Source organism: Conger conger, chromosome 14, assembly GCF_963514075.1.
Source record: "Conger conger chromosome 14, fConCon1.1, whole genome shotgun sequence".
Classification (NCBI taxonomy): Eukaryota; Metazoa; Chordata; class Actinopteri; order Anguilliformes; family Congridae; genus Conger; species Conger conger.
Window position 1 is genome coordinate 27,598,447 of NC_083773.1, and position 22,187 is coordinate 27,620,633.

Below are 22,187 nucleotides of genomic sequence, written 5' to 3' on the forward strand. Positions count from 1 at the left end.
CTGCCCCACTCCTCCTGCTCCCCTGCCCCACTCCTCCTGCTCCCCTGCCCCACTCCTCCTGCTCCCCTGCCCCACTCCTCCTACTCCCCTGCCCCACTCCTCCTGCTCCCCTGCCCCACCCCTCCTGCTCCCCCGCCCCACTCCTCCTGCTCCCCCGCCCCACTCCTCCTGCCCCCCTGGTCCGCACCTTCCTTCAGGATGGTGTCCCTCTCCGTGCCGTCGATCTTCTGCCGGCCGATGAGGTAGCTGGTGGCGTCGGCGAAGTAGATGAACTCCGTCTCTGCGTGGAAGTCCAGGGCGCGGGGGTTCATCAAGTTCTCGATGGGGATCATGTACTCGTCAGGCACCTTGGCGTTCATGTCCATGCCCCGGATGATGCCCGGACGGCCCTTCCCATACACCAGGAAGAGCTCGTGTTCTGGCTCTGCGGAAGAAAAAACATCCTGATAAAGCCACCAAACTCTTAAAACTCATCACAAGCATTACCACGAACCAGGGACCCCCAGGCATCCAGGGTACCTTCCCCCGTATCAGTTAAAAGGGCTATATTTTTATATTTTTAAATATTTTCCCAAATCTATATATAATGATCGCATATCAATCTGGCCAGGGAGAAAGTAAAAGTACAGTAAAATGAACTACTGTTGGGAGAGGTTTCGATTGTTTAAAGCAATTAATTACCAAATAATTCATGAGGTGGCTTGAAGGAAAATGTACATATCTTGATATTTTCAGATCAGTCATCCAAAAGCATGCAGGGTTAGCATTTGCATATATTTTCATTCAGCACAAACTCATTTTATTTTTATTCAGTAAGTTTAGCTTAAGTCTCGCTGTCCTGGCAAATACTGGAATGACACAAAGTAAAATAGAGAGCTCCTGATCTCCGAATCTCAGCGATTTCTATTTTGGCACACATAAGCAACATTTAAGAACACTGAAGCAAAAAGGATAATTAAATAAATCACTACCACCCTAAGGGTTTACAAATATAATTTTAGTCAACAACAACACTGAAATCACACTTGCATAATTGTCCAAGTGAAACAGCTCAGCGAAAGATTAAATAAAACATTGACTCACCACGGACATGTTATATATTTAATGATAACTACCCTCCCTTGTTTTCTAAACAGCCATCAGTAAAATATCCTAAGACATTCCTTTAATTAAATACTGTACATTCAAAGCCTTCCTCAAAGCACCCTGGGCTACAAAAGAGATGATCAATACTTTGCCATGCCATCAACCCCACACACACAAGTCACTGGAACCAGTAATTAATTGTAAGGCCTTCGGGGGGAAAAACCTAAATTGTGGCAGCTTAAATTGTAGCATTTTAAACCAAAAACCAAGGGAAAGTGCTCAGTTGGACACCCCTCAGGATGCATCATTCCGACAGACCTCAGATAACTTATCGATAAACGCTTAGTGTGGGGTTTTGGAATTCAGACAATGACCTCTGGTGCCCTTGGCCTGGCTCAATAGCTATTCTGATCCTTGCCCTTTAAGAAAGAATTAGAAGGAATCCTAGGTTTACGCGTATTGATCAGGAACGTGTGACCTGCGTGCCAATACCATCCTGGTTCAGGAATACGTGCAGTCCAACTGAGATATTTGACAAATTAATTAAATGTGTGATTGAATGTTTTCCTTCCTAACGTCTTTAATTCTTTCTTTGTTTCGACAACACCACAGTTAAAAGATGACCTTATCTTACCCTGCAGTGAAATACATCAGCCTTTTAATCAAAGCTCTGCCAGCATATTTAGGTAGGTAGACAGAGTGCTAGATAAATTCTCTTTAAATCGACACAGACTTGAACAGGCCACAACTACTCCACTGTCACACTGGAGTTCCCTATGCATTACATTACTTTACATTACATTAAGCCAGCGCTCTTTATTCAATGGGACTTACAATATACGAGAAACATAGTGTAGATTCATCGTTATGAGCAAGAGCAACAGTGCCGGATCTGGCAAACAACATAGCCAGAATACCACGTATACAAACCTCACCAAAGCACTAGGGCAAGTTAACTATGCTAACAAAGAACCAAAATACAACGTCCATAACAATAACTAAGAAGAGGAACCTAAAACCCCACCCCTAGTCTAACAGATGAAAGCAGCTGAATGGAGGGCGGGGCAGGGCGGGCAGGGCGTTCAGGGCGGGGCAGGTCAGGGCGGGGCAGGGCGGGGCAGGGCGGGCAGGGCGGGCAGGGCGGGCAGGGCGGGCGGGGCAGGGCGGGGCAGGGCGGGGCGGGGCAGGGCGGGGCAGGGCGGGCAGGGCGGGGCAGGGCGGTACTCACTCTTGCAGGACTTGCCGTCGCTGCCCAGGCTGAACCCAGAGCGGCAGCGGCAGGTGCGGGTCTTGTGGTTGTTCCCCAGGAGGCAGATGTCGGAGCAGCCGCCCGCCTTCGCAAACTGGTCGGGCTCACAGGCGTGGCTCCGAACTGCGAAACAGAGCATCGGTTAGAAACCCCAGGACGCATGCGCCCCCGTGTCCAACAGAGGCCAACGTATCTTCAGATGTCAGCAAATCACGCCGGACGGCCAGTGGCTGGATGAAGCGGTTTATGAACTTGTTTTTATGAGGCGGTGAGCTCAAAAAGCCTGTTTAAAATTGGTTCAATTCCACTCTATAGCATGACTGAATTCCTGATGTGCTGGTGTTTTCTGCTCTTCCCAAGAGCTGTGTTTGTGCAGCCCTGATGATATAACATTTGGTGTGGTCCTAAAATGGTGGACAAGGGGGGTGTGGGGGGGCAGTGGTAGTGGTGAGCACAGTACCTGGGGGCTGACGTCTCTGGTGGTAGACATGGAGGGCGCCCCCCTTGTCCACGCGGGTGACCACGTGGTAGTCTGAGCTGTTGAATCGGTTGACCCTGATCACGCTGGTCTTGGGCTGCATGTTGGCGTTGTCCGAGTTGGTGGCATACAGGTAGTTCTCAAACACGGTGAGGCCGTACAAATGCTCGATCTGAGAGAAAGGCAGATATAGAGAATGAGTAAGAGAGATATGGAGAGAGATTGCAAATGGAGACCAAAGAGAGCGATTGTGAAGATGGGAACAGAGAGGTAGAGACAGAGGGAGAACAAGTGCAATGGATAAACGAGTACAAAGCACTACTGTGAAAGTAAAAAAGTAACATCAACGAGCAGACACAAGGCCTCTGTTCTCATGTTAAATACGTCATTCTGATTTCCATGTTCCATGAGTCGAATTCACTCTTATTCCTGTTGACTAATTCACTGTACTCCCTCAACTAATGCATTTACCATAATCCATGATTCAAGTAATGCAACATGCAAGTCATGGTGCATTACTTGAATGGTGGATTATGGGAAATGCAAGTCATGTGTAAAATGCAGCCTCACTCAACCTTTTCTGCTCACCTTTTATTCATGAAACTTGAATGCACTATCTTTGATTTATTGATTATTATTACTATATTGTTGCCAAGTTAAGGGCCCACCCAGAGCCAGGAAGAGTAATGACCAAGGGCCAAATGAGAAGTGTCTTAATTAGATAAATAGATAGATCATTGCATTTATATAGCACTCACCAGCTGAGGTGGAGGGGGAGAGAACAGTGCTTTTGCCAATTGAATCAGGGGATGATTAGGTGGCAGGTTGAAAGAGCCAGGGTTGGGAATTTAGCCAGGACACCAAGGGAATTCTTTACAGAGAGTGTCATGGGACCTTTAATCACCACGGTGAGTCAGAACTGCGGTTTAACGTCTCATCCAGAAGACGGCGTGTCCTACAGCACAGTGTTCCATTCACTTAGTGATAATTTGACCAGAGGGAAGATCACCCCCCCTACTGGCCCCCCAACACCACTTCCAGCAGCAACTTAGTTTTCCCAGAAGGTCTCCCATTCGAGTACTAAACAAGACCACACCTGCTTAGCTTCAGCCATTTGGCAGGAGAAGAGTGCATGCCGGTATGGCTGCTGGTCCAATGAAATCATTACTCCACCACAGGCAACAGCCCTGGTGCATTTCAATGTTCCTCCTACATATACGGATGCAAATGGAGTACAGTGTAGCCTGTATAGCAGGGCTGTTAATCGGATTCAAACCCAGGCCCTTTCAAGGAATAATAAAGAAACAGCGGAGAGCCATCTCCAAGCAGCCGGACATCACCTCACAACCGAATGGGAATTTAAAATGGAGCACAAGACCATCCCCGCAAAGGCTTGTAATCAGGATTGTAATGATATCCATTAGTCTTCTTTGTGAAACCATTCTCAACAAAGGAGCTTTAGAGCCCCAATTCTATCCCGAAGTCTGACAGAAAGAAAAAAAAACAGGATTTATCGCATTTGTCCTTTCCTGCGGTGTCCATAATTGAGCAGAAACCAGCGAGCTCCTATTAGAAGACAGCTCTCATTCAGTTCTCATTCTCATTCGCAGGGGAAACCGCTGAACACAGAGGCGGCCTGGAGGCCAGGTCTGGGGACTGGGTTCAGTGGGGGAAGCCTCCCAGACAGGATTAGATAGGGCTCTGCGATGCCTAGAACTGGCTTGCGATCATCTGCAACGCAATCGGGAGCATACTGATTCACCCAAAGCCAAGCCGAGCCCGGCACTCACCAGCAGGCCCTGGATGATGGTGTGGCGGTTCTTGCCCTCGTAGTCCACCACCTCGATGTAGTCCAGGTAGGCGTCGGCCCAGTACACCAGCCGGTTGACCAGGTCCAGCGTGATGCCGTGCGGGAAGACGATCTTGCTGTCCACCAGCTTGGTGCGGTTCTGCCCGTCCATGTCACAGCGCTCCACCTTGGGGATCTGGCCGTAGTCTGTGAAGAACACCTTCCTAAACACGGGGGAGAGAGCGCGGACGCCCATGTTACCGGGACAATCGGCCAGGGGGTGACTCTGCTCTGTGACCAGAGTCACCCCTTGTGAAATACTGCAAATATTTAAGTTTTTTATTCGAAACCCCCCTACACACATTTAGAATGCCTACTTGCATTTATGGACCCGTCCAGCAGTGTTCGATTTGGCAGACAAAACACATTAACTTGACTAAGCAGTGGGGTTGGTCTTACACATTGAGTTATTAAGAACTGAACTAGATTGAACTGGATTGAACTGGATTCAAAAGCCACATCCTAGGAGAGTCCATTCCAGTAAAGCTATCGAGTCAACTAGTAACTCCAAGCAAGGGGTAAATTCCGCACAGATATTAGGAAGTATTATTTCACACAGAGAGTTGTCATAATGGTATGTTATGTTAAGCCATGCTCTGCCTAGAAACTAGCATATTGCGATTCCAAATCAGAGGGTGTAACAGTCAGACACCGAACAAGACTCATTTAAAAGAGTTCCCACGGTGAAATTACAACTAGGTTTAATTCTGTTGTTTTTGATTGGGCAACATGAAAGCTTTTCTGGACATCTCTGGTATGTGGGGGGGCTGAAGGAGGAATGTCAGAAATAAAACCGTGACCATAGTTGCAACTTGGTCAGCATGGCAAAGCAACACTTTGGGGGTGGTTGCGGACATCCTGAGGAAGGTCTAAAACAGGAAATGTGGAGGGGGACTCAACCACTCGCCATCGACCACAATCAATCTGGGCCAGTGGCAATGCTCCTTCCTGGAAGAGTGAGAGCTGAGCAGAGACTCAGGAGTGTGGGAGGGCTGGTTTGAGGTTTGGGAAGCAGGGCACAGGGGCATGACCACACCCAGAAACGGTACTTACCCCATGGTGGGGTCCAGGGCGATGCCCTTGGGGTTGTAGAGCTCCTGATCCAGCAATGTGACACACGTGCCCCCGTCCTTGTCGCAGACAAAGATGCGGTCATCAACGTCGTCCACAAAGTAGAAGTTTCCCGTCAGCCAATCAATGGCCATCTGCTCCACGTCTGTTGAAGGGGGAGGAGAGAAAGAGAGGGAGGGGGGGAGAAAGAGAGAGAAACAGTGAAATTGTGTTCAAAGATTACATTGCTCCACTTAAATTATTTTGCCAATTCTTTATTTGTGTAGTCGGCCACACCATCACCTCCAAATAGAAAAAGGGAGCCGAGTTGAATTGAAATGAACTGAAATGTGATTGAGCGAATCTGTCACCACAGAATGGCAAAACAACGCTGATTATATTTTCAGAAATGTTATCTTTTTTTATTACTACATCGGGAATCTGCAGAAATACTTGTGGTGGCACTAATTAAATGCATGTATCACACTGATAAATCACCACTGAACCAAATTTGAAGAGACAGACAGACAATTACGGACGAGAAAAACACTGTGCGCCAATATTTTCCAGGTTTACAGTTACCCTTATAAGGGAACAGAATTTCATCACTCCGGAGAGGCAAAAGCATCGGTGGGGAAGAGGGTGGTCGGTCGGGTGGCGGGGGGGGGGGGGGGGGGGACAGAAGGCGAACGTTCGGCGGCCGCCCGTCACGGACCCAGAGCCTCGGCTCAAAAGCGTCTCATCTGGCTTCGCCCTCCTCCACCGCCGTTTGAGATGAGCCCATTCATCACAAGGGATGACAAGCCTTTAACGGCGAGAGCGAGCCTGTTCGCTTGGACGCTCAGAAGCAAATGGACGCCTTTCGCGGGCCGATCGATCTTGGTTCGGCTGCCGTCAAAGACGGCAAATCATCCCTTAATAAGTGAGGAATCACCGGCCAAGGACAGAGGGCGAGCCGGTGAGGAAAGCACAAGCAGACCGGATTAACTGAAGAAGCGATGATGTAACAGGAAGTGATTTCAGTCAAGATAGATCAGTATCCTGGTCATAGGTGGACGCCATTGCTTGGTGTATATTAAATGCACTGGAAGCTACAATCAGTTAGCCAGAGATAATAGATATGACTTAGGCAAAGTAACCAACGACAGAAAATCAAACTAACCCGGCAATGTGAAATAACCATCTTATTTCCTTTTCAGTATAGTACAGTTAAGAACAGTGAATGTATATATATAGTGTGTGTGCACTGTAGGTGCACATATATGTGGAAAATAATGTCTATAACTTGTTGTTGGTAACATGTTTGTAACAGATACTATTTCAGCACTGATAAAGGACAGTTTCAGCTAGCTAGCGATTACACAAATTAATTCGTTTTACCCTCAATGAAATTTACATCATTCTGTCCTCCTGTACACACTCACGTGCTAGCTTGATCTCTCTCTCACACACACGCACGCACACACACACGCACGCACACACGCACACACACAGACACACAGACACACACGCACACACGCACACACGCACACACACACACACAGACACACAGACACACAGACACACAGACACACACACACTTGCATGTGCGTGTGGGTCAGAGGCCCGGAAAGTTCTGCGACCCCTCTGATTCACGTTATTCTTTGCAATTTCCTCAAATGTCAAGTGAGATAAAGCGTGACATTGGCCTTTTTAGATCAGTTACAAATCCCTCTGGGGAACGCGTCCGTCACCCAGGCCAAACAAAAACAAAGACCAGAGGCCGAGGGACCCCCGCTACCCGGCCATGTCGCCTGGGACACAAGATCCTCGGCCAGGGAGTCCCAAATTTGGGTCAGGGCCCATTACCGGGTTATCAGAGGGGAGGTAGATCCATAATTGTGCAAACATAACTGCCTGTTCATTATATTGCAAACTTTGACAGCAGTCAAATTAAACATGGCACTAGTTGGAAATCTGATACACAGCACCAGTTAATATGTATACAAAGTTTCTTCTTATGAAACATGCTAATTTGAACATTACGTTCAAAAACATATTCACTCATTAAGTGGGTTGTAGGCCTGTAAAATTTGGCCACTGATACTCGAGAAGCTTTTCAAGGCCTTTTCCTGAGGCACGGAAGAACCTGTGGGACTACAGCAAGCTGCATGCAAAATACTTTCCTGTGATTGAGCCAGGAACAATATGTCCAAACAAATAACACACGGGCAAGAGATCATACTGACTAAAAACCCATTACTATAAGGGTAGTTCTTGTTCGATGCTATGGGCATCAAGATATTTATATTTACAATATAACATTGGTGCAATGTCCAATATTTGGAAATTGTCCATTCAGACAATATGCATTCACAGCCACCTTTTTCAGTGTTTTCTGCTTTGGTTTTTTTAAATTCCAATACGAAACAAACTGGAAAAATATCCACATAATATCAACACAAACACTGCACACAGCTGGCATGTGACGATCATATTGGAGCGTCTGCGATGCAGAGGGAACACAGCTGTAAACCCGAGCGGAGACTCTGATTCGTGCGGAACGCTCCAGAGCAGGGCCGGCATGGCTACCTGCACGTGCGCAACAGCCTTGTGAGTCTGCAGAAAACAGTGAGGTTGCGTGACTGGATAGGCTCTGACACTGCGCTCAGGTCAGGTGTTCCTGTGGAGTCCTCCAGCCCGGCTGCGGCTCTGGTCCCGCCCTTTTCCTCCCCAGCAGCACCCCGATTGGATGGGGTGAAGGGGGGGCTCCTAGGAGGTGGGACCCATGGTTAAGCTGGCACGGAAATTCTCCTCATTGTTTATTTTCTCACGGATCATTTGGCCAGGAATATAGCCTGCCAGCCACAACAGGGGCCCCCCCTCGACCCAATGTAAATGGGATCCCGGAATGTATAACCACACCCATGAACACCAGCGGTACACAGTGGGGAAAAGGCATTTCACAAAAATGTTCCCAAAATTCCCACAACTCCAGAGGGAGAGAGTCCTTCCACCTGGCATTTCAGGTGGAAAAATATTATGGCGGGCAATGGTGGTGCCGCAGAGTTCCAACAATAGGGGCCTTTCTGCAGGGCCTGTCTGAGCCTCACACACACGGGGTAGGGGCCAGGACGAGGGAGAGCGAGGCGTCTGCCACCCACAGGGCCTGCTGTTTTCACAGCTGCCACCCCTCTCCCTTTCGGGGGGGGTGCGGCTATTCACTGCCCATTGCCACCTCCCCCCAACCGCAAACTTCTCCGTCGAATCCCCTCGACTTCATCCAGCGCATGATGCAGCGCTGGGTGTCACGTAAGAGCCCGTTTGGGTGAACGAGTGCATGGCATGTTGCACATTATTCTGCATCTCGTCACCCCGGGTTTGAGGACAGCGTGGTCGTGGGCTGGAGCCCCCCGCGGCCCAGGGCCGGCTCCGCGCCACAGCTTAAAAAACCGGCCAGAGCCGGAAACGGCCCCCGCTGCTCTCAGCCCCGGGCTCTTTGAGAAGCGCAGCCTGGACGCTGTCCACCGAAACGCCACGGAGGCCCCCGAAACAAAGCCTCCGTCGCTGTGAGGAACTGCAGAGGAAGAAAAAAAACAACAACCTGGAAACAGGCTCGGATTTCTACAAAGGAAACTTGGCTGTTGCGCAAACTTTTGGGGGTTTACGGGAATTGGGGGGGCGATATTCCCAACGGTCCTCTTCGATTTAATGCGTCCCCCCCCCCCCCCCCCTTAAACAGTTCCAGCTGTTTGCTCCGAAAGGATTGATTTCATTGATTAACCCGAGATAAAAAGGCGGGGGGGGGTTTGTTTCGCAACACCCCAAACAGGCAAGCAGCACATCAGACAAAGAGAAACAGGACTGCAGTGCTCACTTTCACTCTCCAAAATCGGCTTTTTTTTTGTCGGGCATTTCCCCCTCTTGCATTTTTGTCGCGTTTCTGGTAACTGAAGAGCACCACCGGGAAGCCAGACCTCCACTTTTCCACCCCCTCCCCAGCCGCCCTCCTCTACCCCCTCTAAAACAGACTGAAAACAGTCTGTGCTCATTTACTGTCGCCCTGCCCGTACCGCCGCAAAAACAAAATAATTGAAAAAATGGCGCAGGCCGGTGTTTTCGACCGTTTTTTTTTTTTCTTCTCTTTTTCTTCCCAAGGGCACTGCTCTTCCCTGACGTCTTGAGCATAAACACAACGTTCATTATGCAAGTCACATTCTGTCAATATGCTAAACACATTTGGAGATGGAATGCATCAGTTCCCAGACATGCTCACAGACAGAGCGAGAGCAAGCAGAGACTGAACCTGCTGAAAATCTCTCACAAAATGTCCAGACTACAGCTAAGGTCAGCCTGCCAGATCAGTCTCATATCCCCCTAAATGCCGTCTGATTGGGTATTAGAGCCAAAATGGGTAGCAGAGGAAAGCTGGAACGTGAACAGTTCCTCTCTTTTTCCAGCTCCTACGCAGGGGTCTCCGTGGAAAAAAACCAAGGATTAGTCTCAGCTAATACAAAATGTCCTCACCATGTTACTGGGACTGTTTTGCCATGACACGGCAGCAACAATGTGAAAACATTTTGTGCTAGCTAGTGTGTGATCTGGAAAAGGAATTAAGCACGTAGCCTGCAACGACAAACTATCAATAAATAGTGCAAACGAGAAGGGGTGTCTGACATTGGGATCCTGTTAGCCTGCCACCATTTTCCTGCAGAGGGTTTGCCATTCAGTGGGCAGGGTCGTCTTCAAGCGGCCCTGTATTTGGGTGGACAGGGATGGGACGCCAGCGGAAAGGGACAGGTGCCTGAGACGCGTACAGCGCCCGGTCTGCAAAGCGGACTTCTGACACCAGAATCGTGATCGACTGCTGGTTCCCTGGAGCAGGCTCTCCGGGCCGCCTCCTTAAGCTCCTGGTAACACTTTGCGCTGTCAGTCAGGTGCATCATTCATCTGACTTCCCTGCTTCACACGGTAATCCTCCTCCGCCCCAACCCAGTTCATCAATCTGAAGACCGGGCTCCACGCTAGACGCCCCTCAGCATATCAAACAGAGGGCGTGCGTTATTTTGCTAAATGTGTTTGCCATACGGGCCAGTGCTTGTTAAGGGCTCCTCCATATACTTCAATGTTTACTCTGCTGGATTGAGATCAACACAGGCATGCAAATTAAAGGCCAGGCCATACAGTAACTGTCAGCACGGGCCATTTTCACCATGTTTGAAAGATAAGGAGAAGCCCAGGGCTTCAGTGTTGCTCAAAGGGCAGGTACCAGGTGATAACGATGTGCCTATAGAAACATATGGCAGTGGAACACAGACAACTGGCACTGACCAGGCTGAGGCAAACCCGGCCAATTGCAAAAGCCAGTGTAAACATCCAAGCGATGGTATGCCAAAGAATACACAAATGAACCCTTCAACATCCAGTACAAACAAAAAAAAAAACGTAGACAAAGCTCAAAATTCCTCCAAGAACGTTCTGTCCCAAAAGAACACAAGGCTTTGTGAATGGAGGAGACTGACTGCAGAATAATTCTGGGGCCACAGATGATGACTTAAAATGGCTGCCGCTCTGACACCCGCCCCCACATTTTGCTCTAACCCGATGCTCTGCTCAGCCCTTCTTGCCAAAATTAAACACAGCGTTCGTTTAGGGCCACAATCCCGCTTTTATACAGGGCCAGAGAGAGAGGAGGGGAGGAGAGAGAGAGAGAGAGAGAGAGCGGAGGGGGAGGGAGAGAGACAGAGGGACAGCCTAGGGAGATGGAGAAAGGGAGGGAGTCACATCTGGGTTGCTCGTCTGGTCCGTGCTCAGGGCTCACAAATCACAGAAATGCATTGTTTCCTGCGACACGGGTTCCCGGCACTGTATCATCCCTGCCTGTTCGCCAGCACACAGAAACCTGAGGGCCTTCCAAGGGGCGGCCTCCTAACGGCTTCCCAGCATGCCGTCAAGTAACAGCCGCAGAAAAAAGTCAGGGCAGAGCAGACATAGCCCCGCCCAAACCAGCTGTGGGTCAAGTAAAAACAACATGGTAGAATCGGAAGGAAGGGGCTCATTTTGCATTGTGGCAAGTTTTGTGCAACACGGCACCGGAGGGTGAATGCGAGGGCGTGTGTGGTTTTCAAAATCAGTGTGTGTGTGCGGGTGAGAGAGTGTGTGTGTGTGTATATGTGTGTATGTGTGTGTATGTGTGTGAGAGCATGTGTGAAAGTGAGCGTGTGTGTGTGCGCGTCAGAGAGTGTGTGTGTGTGTGCGCATGTGAAAGAGTGTGTGTGTGTGTGTGTGTGTGTGTGCGCGTGTGTGTGCGTGTGCGTGTGTGTGCGTGTCAGAGAGTGTGCGTGTGCATGCATATGTGTGAGTATGCTAATGCGTGTGTTAGAGAGAGTGTGTGTGTATGAGAGCATGTGTGAGAGTGTGTGTGTGTTTGTGTGTGAGTGTGTGTGTGTGTGTGTGTGTGTGTGTGTGTGTGTGTGAGTGAGTGAGTGAGTGTGTGTGTAAGAGCATGTGTGAGAGTGAGAGTGAGTGTGTGCGTGTGCGTGTGAGTGTGTATGTGTGAGGAGGAAGGATACAGGAAGCACTAGCTTGATTTCAGCAGGAAGCAGCAGCCCTATTAGCGGCCTCCACAGCATAGCTAACACGTGGCAGGGTCAGGCAATGCAACTGTTGTCCGTTGATATGGGGTTATCGCCCGCCACTTCCTATAGGCTATTATTGAGATGACAGGGCTCTTGATGTACCTGCCAAATAATGTTTCTAATAAGCAGAATTTCCTGCATATTCCCTGTGCCTGGAGTCAGCAAACGCTGAATCACAGACCGGGGTGAGCATGCAGGGGAGGGCGAGTGCCCAATTAGGCTGCCGTTGGACGAAGGCTGGGTTTGGGGAGTAGCAGACTAGCAGAGTGTTGCCCCCAAAACCAAAACGCAGCAAAGAGGAGGCCTGCGAGTCAATTAACGAGGGCCTGCTTCCGGGCGCCCCGTCTCCTGCCTCACTGGGCTCCCGCTGTTTTAATAGCGGAAAACAAGAATGAAGAACAGAGGGAGAAGGGATAGGGGGAGGAACAGATGAAGGGGGTCCAGTGTAAGACGCGGAAAGAGAGCTAGAATGTCCAAAAACAAAAAAGATAAAAAAATAATACTAATAATTCCGGAGGATTGTGTTTTAGGAGGCTTTAACAAAGCAGGACAGACATACCTACTGTAACTGCATTAACCGGAATTTGTTAATAATGCTATCTATAATAATCATTTGCTATTTATCTGACGCTTGTATCCAAAGCAACTTACAGTTCATTAGAATAGGCAAGGGACAACTACCACTGGAGCAATGTGAGGTGAATGGCCTTGCTAAATAAGGATCTTATTGTGGCTACCCTGGGGCTTGAACCACCAACCTGCCGATACAGGCTGCCCCTATCCACTCGCATGTCTCACTCTGAGCAGTCACACAATCCCTGGCCTTTTTCCATCACCTAGGAGGAGATAGCAAGTGAGAGTTGTGTTTACGAGCCTACCTGAAGTGTTGTATATGGTTTTTCAGTTCAACACAGTTAAAAATAAATTGCATAGAAAATTGTTATGAAGTGCATGAATAACCGATATTCAGGAGTCCGACTGAGAGAAAGGTTCTGTGGATAACTACAAATTGATAGTAAAAGTAAGGAGCTGTTTCCATCAAAGAACCCCCTCTGACATTCAAATTCCTGACATCCATAAACTACCGCCTTCATGTGGTCACTGAAAAAAAATGTTTGCTTTCCCCGCTGCCGGCTCGCAAAAACAAACAAACTGGGAGGAGATACCGGATAGCCTGGATGTTTATGCACGTCCTGCAGACAAAATGTGCATTCGTTCAAATCAGACCCACAGTTTCCATTCCATCATGGGACAGAAAATATTAAACTCCAAATCCAAGTTCTTTTCACTAACTGTTCTTAATTACAAACACAACCAGCTGGTTGGAATGGGGAATGGAATCAGGAATGGGAAATATGCACTCGCTGGCTGTTGCTTTGATTCACTGTGTAAGAACTCCAAATTCAGGATGTACCATAAATATCACGGGGGGGGGGGGGCTTTAAGTTCCACACATATGTTGTTCTTTCCTTCCACTCAAAGTGGTTTTTCCCGCTTGGCTGAAAAGGACCTTTCTTCCGCGCCTCTTCTGGGCCATATCATCGGTCTCAGTGTGTCAATGCCGTGTGGGCTCGGCCAATGGGATTGGCTGGTTGTTATAACATCATTTGTTAACACCCACCCCCCTCCCCAAACCCCAAAGTTCTGTTCCGCACAGCTGGGTTTCCTCACCCAACTTGCTGAGCGTGTGTGACATTTAGATGTGATGCAGTGTATGTTTGTGTGACCTCCAGGTGTGCTGCTCTGCGTATGCGATGAGATGTGTGTGTTCATGTGTGTATATGTCCTAAAGGTGCGATGTTCTGTGTGTGCTTGGCAAATGGCAATTAAATTATACAACATCTGCTAAATGTCTTCTTAACACTGATATCAATGTTCATAAAAGTAACACATTTATTGTAATAATAATAATAATAATAACAATAATAATAAGAAGAAATTAATTATTTAGCTGACAGCTCTATCCAAAGCGACTTACAGTTGATTAGACTAAGCAGGGTCAATCGCCCCTGGAGCAACGCATAGTTAAGTGCCCAACAGCTGTGCGGATCATAACGTGACTACACAGGGGCTTGAACCACCAACCCCATGTAATATGTTAATACATTAATAATAATAATAATAATAAAAATAATAATAAATATAGTTGTAATTATAATCATTATATATATATATATGGTGGATCGTGGGCCTGAACACACTGGAGTGAAGGAGCCATACTTAAACAGAGAGCACAATACAGCACTACAATCCAGGAGACAGGCGCCCTCTCACCCTGCATACTAAGATCCGGGGGACAATCCTCCTCTCACGGATAACAAGCCGCACATTCAGACTTTGCGTCAATATTGCCGCGCGTCACTGCCTGCTCCTGAGAGCCGTGTAACCTACCGCATTACAAATTTGTCACGCAGGGGCGAGGCGACGAGCCGTGTGTCGGTGTGACTGTCAGACAATGCCTGAACTGCCAAAGCGTGCCAGCTTGTGTTGATTTAGTCGCAGTGCATCGTGGGAATTTTCCCGCGCGATTTGCATGCGCACCGCGTTCCCTCGTGGTGACAGTTCTGGGCGGGCGGACGCGGGACTCACGGTGCAGGCTCAGGGAGATGTTGATGGTCCTCTCCTCAGTGAAGCCCTTCAGGTTGGGGATCTTGGCGCACTTGAGCTGGGTGCCGGGGGCCGCATCGCCCACGTGGATCCAGCACACCATCTCCTCGGCGTACAGGAAGTCCATGGCGGTGGTCTGCTTGGTGCTGGTGGACAGCAGGCTGTGGACCGGGGTGCCGCTCAGGGACGTGGCCTGGATGTTCTGGGAGTTGGCTATGAGGAGGACTGGAGGCCGGTCCACTGGGTCTGAACCGGGCAGGGCAGAGGGAGAACAGGTCGGCTTTAAACTATACACTTGCAAATGTGTGTTGTGTTGCAAACGGTTTTTCAGACTAGTTGAAAAGAAGAGGTGGTGTGTTGTCTGTATGTAAGGATTAATCACTAAAATCCTTCAGTTGTTTTTTAATGTAAGATGAGAGGCACAAGCCAAATTTGTACTTCCAGGAAAACAATAAAGTCATATTCGGTTATAAGAATCCCTTGTTTATGATGCCACATTGTGCTTTAAAAACCTCCCTAAGGTAGATACAGAAAACCATAGTAAATAAACACTGAGAAACAATATCAAGACCAAATAAGAGAATCATACACATTACATCGCCCACCAGAATTGTTGGCACAGAATATATTTTGGGGAAAAAAAAAAACATTGTTTATCAGCTTGATCTTGCACTCAAAATACAAATACAATACAAATCTGGTCTTTAATTAAGTTCATCTGAGTCTACTTCCTGTTTCACTGGAGTATAAATACGAGTTATAAACATTGATGGATGACTAAGCTCCGTTCGTCATCCATCAACCTGGAGAAGGTCAGAGAAAATAGCTACAGCTAAAGGCCTAAAACACTAATCTAAACAATTATTTAATTTAAAGCCCGGCTTGAATAACATGCAAGTATATTTTGCCCTCACACAAAGCGAAGAGAATGGTTTGAGAGACAAAGAAATTAGGAGAGTGTGAGAGTCATCGATAGCTTCTGCATGAATTTTGATAGTGGTATAAAAGACTTTCGTTTAGGGTCTGTCTGTCAAGGAAGGTCTCTCTTTTGAGGACCATGGAAGGTAATAACTCAAACTTTCTTTGCTGCCTCAGGAATGCTGACATTTATAGCTCAATCAAATTCACTAGGTCATACATATAACCAAAACCATTTCTTAATGCATAAAATGGATAAGTGCCCTAATTATCTTGTCTGTTACCTCCTTAAATCCCTGGTTGTTTTTTAAGTGAAAACCCAAGAACAGTGTTGGAGACCCTTGCCTTAAACAGTATGTCTGCTTATTAATCTCTCTGTAATTAACTCTACTGGGGGGGGGGGGGGAGCATGGCTGATTACTTTTCTATGTCTGTCCATCTGTCCATCTGAAACCAAGATAACAATCAAAGTTGTGGCTGGTTTTTAATGGAACCTTTAAAATCGTATCTTATTTCAGGACTTATTTAAGTTTTCTGAGTAATATACCAGGCCAGAATATAATGTTTTATTTCACATCATCCCTCAATAACATTTTCGCCAGTGTCTGTGAGGGTGGGTGTGTGTGTGTGTGTGTGGATGTGTGTGTGTGGATGTGTGTGCGTGCGTGTCTGTGTGTGCGTGTGTGTGTGTCTGTGTGTCTGTGCGTCCAGTACCATTCTTAGCCTTGCAGGAGCGGTTGTCTGGCTGCAGCAGGTAGCCTTCCACACAGCTGCAGGTGTAGGAGCCCTCTGTGTTGGCGCAGGACTGGCTGCAGGTCCCGTACACCGTGCACTCATCAAAGTCTTAAAACAAAACAAAAATTCAATGAATCACAGCGCCACCTGGGACCTGGGAGGAGGGATGGCAGGGTCTTGATGCTCGGCACCAGAGCTCACCTTCACAAGTCTTCCCATCCTGGCTGATCTTGTAGGCGCTCTTGCAGTAGCACATGGGTCCCGTCAGGGTCGGGGAGCAGCTGTACTGGCAGCCGAATTGCGTGCAGTTGGAGGCGAGCTCTACACAGGAGAAAAAGGGGAGACCGCGGGTTAAAGCGCCACACAAGCTCAGACAAAATCCCAGCTGGCAAGACAACCGAGCATGAACAAGAAGACATTTCGACCTTGTGCAAAAAATAAATAAATAAAGAAGACGACGCCGTGATCTGCATTGCGCAATAGAGTTCAATGTGGCACGAAAGTAACATAGAGTTCAGTTTTGTTTTTGTTTGGTTAATGCAAGGACACCAGCTGGCATGCGACCCCTTTCTCAAGAGGCTGCTGGCAGTTGGTGCAGTTATCTAACCAGCACTCTCTTCAGAAAGGCATTTTTCACATCAGGTAGTATGCTGGTCTGTCCCTGCATTTTAGCCAAATGAGAACAAAACTGAAAGCTATTTCCTTGGCTGTTTGCATAAAATGGCCGCCTCTCAGCGATCCTATTTTGTCTATACTACGTAGACGGTCCAAACAAACAACATCATGTGAATTTCAAGGTGAATGGGTACTGGTAAGGATTGCTGGCTCCAAGGGCTGCACTCAGTATATAAATAAACAGATAAATAAATAAATAAAAATCTCCTTCATTTTCACCATACGGGCGTAGGGCCAGAACCCTAGTAAATTAATTGGATTGGCAGTTGGCCTGGGCAGGACTGCGGAGGGGGATGCGCATGGGAACAGCGTATGATTTGGCTGGCTAATGAATCAATGCCCCCCCATATCCCACCCCCCCACTGATGTGCACAGATGGGATGGGTGGCCGGGGCATCCCATGCTTTTAAACTGAAGGGGCATAGCACACAAGCAGTCACTAACGTGTCACGACACCCCACCACCCACACACTCTCGCCCCCACTCCTAGTGAGCGGGGAGTCAGGGACAGGAGACATCTGCTCCCCGTCGAAAGGAGCTACGGCATCACGGGTCATTTAATGCTGATGCCGGAGCAGCGGTCCCAGTCGCCATACCGATAACCCGTTTGCTCCGAAGAAACTGACTCCAGAGCCAGATGCGCTTTTGGGCTTATGGGAGGCCTGGAGGGACTACAATTCCCAGAATGCCTCAGGCACTCAATATGTTCCCTATGCTCAGTGAGCATGCTGAAGGCCTCAAGCTGCCTGCTGGGAGTGAGGCTGCTGATTTGTGGACATCACCGGGTAGGAGTCGAGGAGAGAAAAGGAGGAAGGAGAAAAATGGACAGAAGAGTGTCAAACACTGAAAGACAAAGGATAAAGGGGAAAGAGAGACAGAGGTGGGATGCGAGAGTAAGACAGAGGAGAGAGGAGAGCAACAAGAGAAATTTGCGCTGCGAAAGCCCTGTGCGCCAACCGCCTTCTGCAGACTTCATCGAGCAGACTGTCACTCAGAGAGGAGTGATAGAACGCAGCGCGCGACCTAGCGTTAGCCTCCAGCAGTTACTTCACAGCCACACAGAACCCCTGCCTCCCTGACTACCAGGAAGAGGAAGTTGACTGACACTCTGGTGCCTATCTGTGCAGGCTGAGACAGGTAGGCAGACATACACATGCAGAAGCATAAACACGCACTTATGGCATTCCCTCTGCAGACATACATGGGGACTATAAATTACTACCACCTAAAATTCAGCAGTTATTTTAAATGGAATAAAGCGTGGGGCATTTTATTGGTATTCGTTCACTAGAAAGGACAAGGGATTTCAGAATGCATTCCAATTCCAGCACATCAAAATAGGAAACTAGATCTATAATCATTAGATTACAGTAATCATTGGAAGACCATTAAATCTTGTGTGATAAAGGTGATAAAGGTAGAGGTAAAGGGTAGGGTTCACTGACAAGAGGCACAACCACATTTCAAACTGATTCCACAACACACACAAAATCACTCACTCACTCACTCACTCACTCACTCACTCACTCACTCACTCACTCACTCACTCACTCACTCACTCACTCACTCACTCACTCACTCACTCACTCACTCACTCACTCACTCACTCACTCACTCACTCACTCACTCACTCACTCACTCACTCACTCACTCACTCACTCACTCACTCACTCACTCACTCACTCACTCACTCACTCACTCACTCACTCACTCACCCACACACCCACACACCCACATCAACACAACCACAATTGAGATAGAACATATTCTGCAGGCCCAGGCCTGCCCTGCCCCTTATAAAGGAACGGAGCCAATCCTAACCAAAACAATTACGTCAAAAACAGACTGAACTGATCCACGATGACAATGCCATCCCACTCCCATAGCATATTAAATATTACGTGTCCGACCGCAGCCAGCTTTGCCAGTCACAACAACACTTTGTTCACCTGCAGCCATAAAGCTCTCGACATGGAAACCTGCAAGCTTAGCTGATTGATTTACATAAGCCAAAGGAGTACAGGAAACAACAGGAACTTTCAATTTGAGCGTTCATGTTCTTGATTTTCTTTTTCTTTTCTTTTTTGAAAAAGGCTCAATATTCATATAATTTATGTGACTGGCGAGACCTGCTGGGAATTTGAGCCAATAAATGAGGAAACGCACAGTGTTTGGTTTTTAGTCTCATAATGAAAATCGAGTGAACTGAACCGTGGCGCAACTCTGCATCCTTCGCTGCGGGCGTCCGTAAATAACCGTAAATTCCCGCCGCTGCCCGGAAAACTTGGGTGCGAGAGGAGTGTGACTCATCGTGTGAAAACGCAAGGCTGCGTGTGAGGAGGGAACAGGCCTCGCACGACGTCTGGCACTCAGGTGTCCCTCACGGCGAGTCACAGGTGGTTGGCTCCGCTTCCCGGCTGAACCCGGGGAGTCATCAGCAAGCGATCGGGGAGTGCGACTCGCCCGAGGGCAAGGAACTGTTTCGCAAGGCTCTGAGCTAGAGCTTATATTATATTAGAGGATATCGCTTTTAAAGTGACAAATAAAACGAAAAGAAAAAATAAATAGAGTTATCAATCAGTTTGATGATCTTGCATCTTGCAATGCAATTCAGCCCTCCCCATGATCCACCAGTGGATCTCAGCCCAGATCTCCGATCTGTTATCCTAGCCCTCCTACTTCTTCAGTAACAGTGAAAGCCTAAATGAAAGGCTGCAGCTACATGAAACTACACTGTTAATTGGCCTAAATAACGGTGCCTGTAAATCAATGGAATAACAGAACGCAATAAATACACAGACAGGTGGCCACGGTGCATACACAGTTATATAACTTTATTGATCCTGACTCAGATGCACTCGGATGTCCAATAAACTGGATATATATAAATATGGACCAAGTGCCTGTTACATCACCCACTGACGATCCACGGGCTTGTTAAAACCTTTTTAAGCTGGGGAAGTCAAGTTTACCGGCGCCGCCATGTTGTACAATCACGATGCGGCTCCTCCACTGAGCGTGTGAGAGAGAGAGACGTCATCTATCCCTGATTCGTCCACAAAGTATTGCTGTATTGCCCTGATAACACAATAACGTAAAGAAAATCGGCACACGGGGAGGCATTAGATGAATGCCTACCACATTTTCTTGTGGAAAAAAATGATTGACTTCGTATTTTGACCGCAACTGTACAACTGGCTTTACATTGAAAACGGGTCTGAATGACCTTTACTGGAGCCAACCGCAGTGGCACAGCACCGTCTCAGCATGACCAGGAAATGAGCTTCAAAGAAGAATCCCGGTTTTGGTCGCTTGGTCTAACCCCCCCTCATGCACATGCATGCACATACACAGTTACATCACAGGCAAAAGGTCGGAGGAAACTGTGCCTCACTTCATTGAAAAGCTGTCAAAATATTTTTCTGTGGGAACTATTCTGGACCCATTGCAACCTGCAACATCGATCAAGGTGCCCTTCAAATAGTCCCAACTGCAAAATCGCTAAAAATGATTTGGTCCCATGGCAGCGAGAGCAGGAACCTCTGAACACGGTCGCAATCTTTGTTCAAATGCACCTTAACCAGTCACTCTGTGGTCAATAACACCCCGCCCCCGCGGCTGGGAAATGGTGCCGTTTTCGTGCCTACGCCCCCAGACACCGCTGCGGTGACGAGGTGGCTGTGGGTTACGGTGGGAGCGGGGCTGTTTGGCGTTTACCTGTGACTCTGACTCACACCACTGCCTGCAGCGGAAAGATTGGCTCTGAGCGGCTGGGTGGTCTAAGCGCATGCGCACACACTGCTGCTCTCTGCTAAAGAGCTCAGCCTGTCCTCCCTGCGCACACACACACACACCAGCGTACACACAGAAACAATACATGCCTGTACACAGCGGCACACATCACACACGCATAGACATGCGCTCTCTCTCACACAAACACACAAAGCCTATATACACACACACACACACACACACACACACGCGCGCACTCTCTCTCTCTCTCTCACACACACACACACACACACACACACACACACACACACACACACACACACACACACACACACACACACACACACACGCTCTCTCTCACACACACACACGCATAGACATGCGCTCTCTCTCTCTCACACACACACACAAAGCCTATATACACACACACACACACACACGCATAGACATGCGCTCTCTCTCACACACACGCACACACACGCATAGACATGCGCTCTCTCTCTCTCTCTCACACACACACACACACGCGCATAGACATGCGCTCTCTCTCTCTCTCACACACACACACACACACGCACACACACACACGCATAGACATGCGCTCTCTCTCTCTCTCTCACACACACACACGCACACACACACACACACACACACGCATAGACATGCGCGCTCTCTCTCTCTCTCGCACACACACACACACACACACACACACACGCACGCACGCACGCACGCACGCACGCACGCCGGTCTCAGCGATACGCACTCGGGGATAAGCCCAGCCAGAGCGTACATGTGTACGCGTGCAAACGCACGCACACTCACACGAGAGGCAGACGGATGAAGGCCGGCATTGAGGCCGGGCCTCTGTAGGAGCTGGCAGTGACAGCAGCACGTGGAGGAGACAGAGCAGCCAGTGAGAGCGCACAAAGGCCCGGCTCAATCATCAAGGCTCCCATTGTACTGAAGATACGCCACTCTACTCTCCCCCAATTATCCACTTCTGAGGGGCAGGGGATAAGGAAGAGACCCTCCCCTCACCAGCCCCAGCAGCTGGCCCAAGATAGACAGTCAGAGAGACAGCAGGGGAGAGAGGGAGGGAGAGAGAGAGAGAGAGAGAGGGAGGGAGAGAGTGAGAGGGAGGGAGAGAGAGGGAGGGACAGTATGAGAGGGAGGGAGGGAGAGGGACAGCGG

At 48.5% G+C, this 22,187-nt stretch overlaps 1 protein-coding gene across 4 annotated transcripts in view; it reads right to left on the bottom strand.

Annotated features, from left to right (window-relative positions):
- Positions 1 to 22,187, bottom strand: part of LOC133109612 (low-density lipoprotein receptor-related protein 1-like) — a 151,054-nt gene that overhangs the window by 78,580 nt on the left and 50,287 nt on the right. For all 4 annotated transcript variants that reach the window (XM_061219017.1, XM_061219014.1, XM_061219015.1 and 1 more), the window contains exons 4-11: positions 16,791 to 16,910; positions 16,569 to 16,697; positions 14,919 to 15,182; positions 5,716 to 5,878; positions 4,604 to 4,826; positions 2,796 to 2,985; positions 2,315 to 2,458; positions 188 to 424 (exon numbers count right to left, since the gene is read on the bottom strand). In XM_061219017.1, coding sequence (XP_061075001.1) covers positions 188 to 424; positions 2,315 to 2,458; positions 2,796 to 2,985; positions 4,604 to 4,826; positions 5,716 to 5,878; positions 14,919 to 15,182; positions 16,569 to 16,697; positions 16,791 to 16,910 — 1,470 coding nt within the window. The remainder of the gene's footprint in view (positions 1 to 187; positions 425 to 2,314; positions 2,459 to 2,795; positions 2,986 to 4,603; positions 4,827 to 5,715; positions 5,879 to 14,918; positions 15,183 to 16,568; positions 16,698 to 16,790; positions 16,911 to 22,187) is intronic.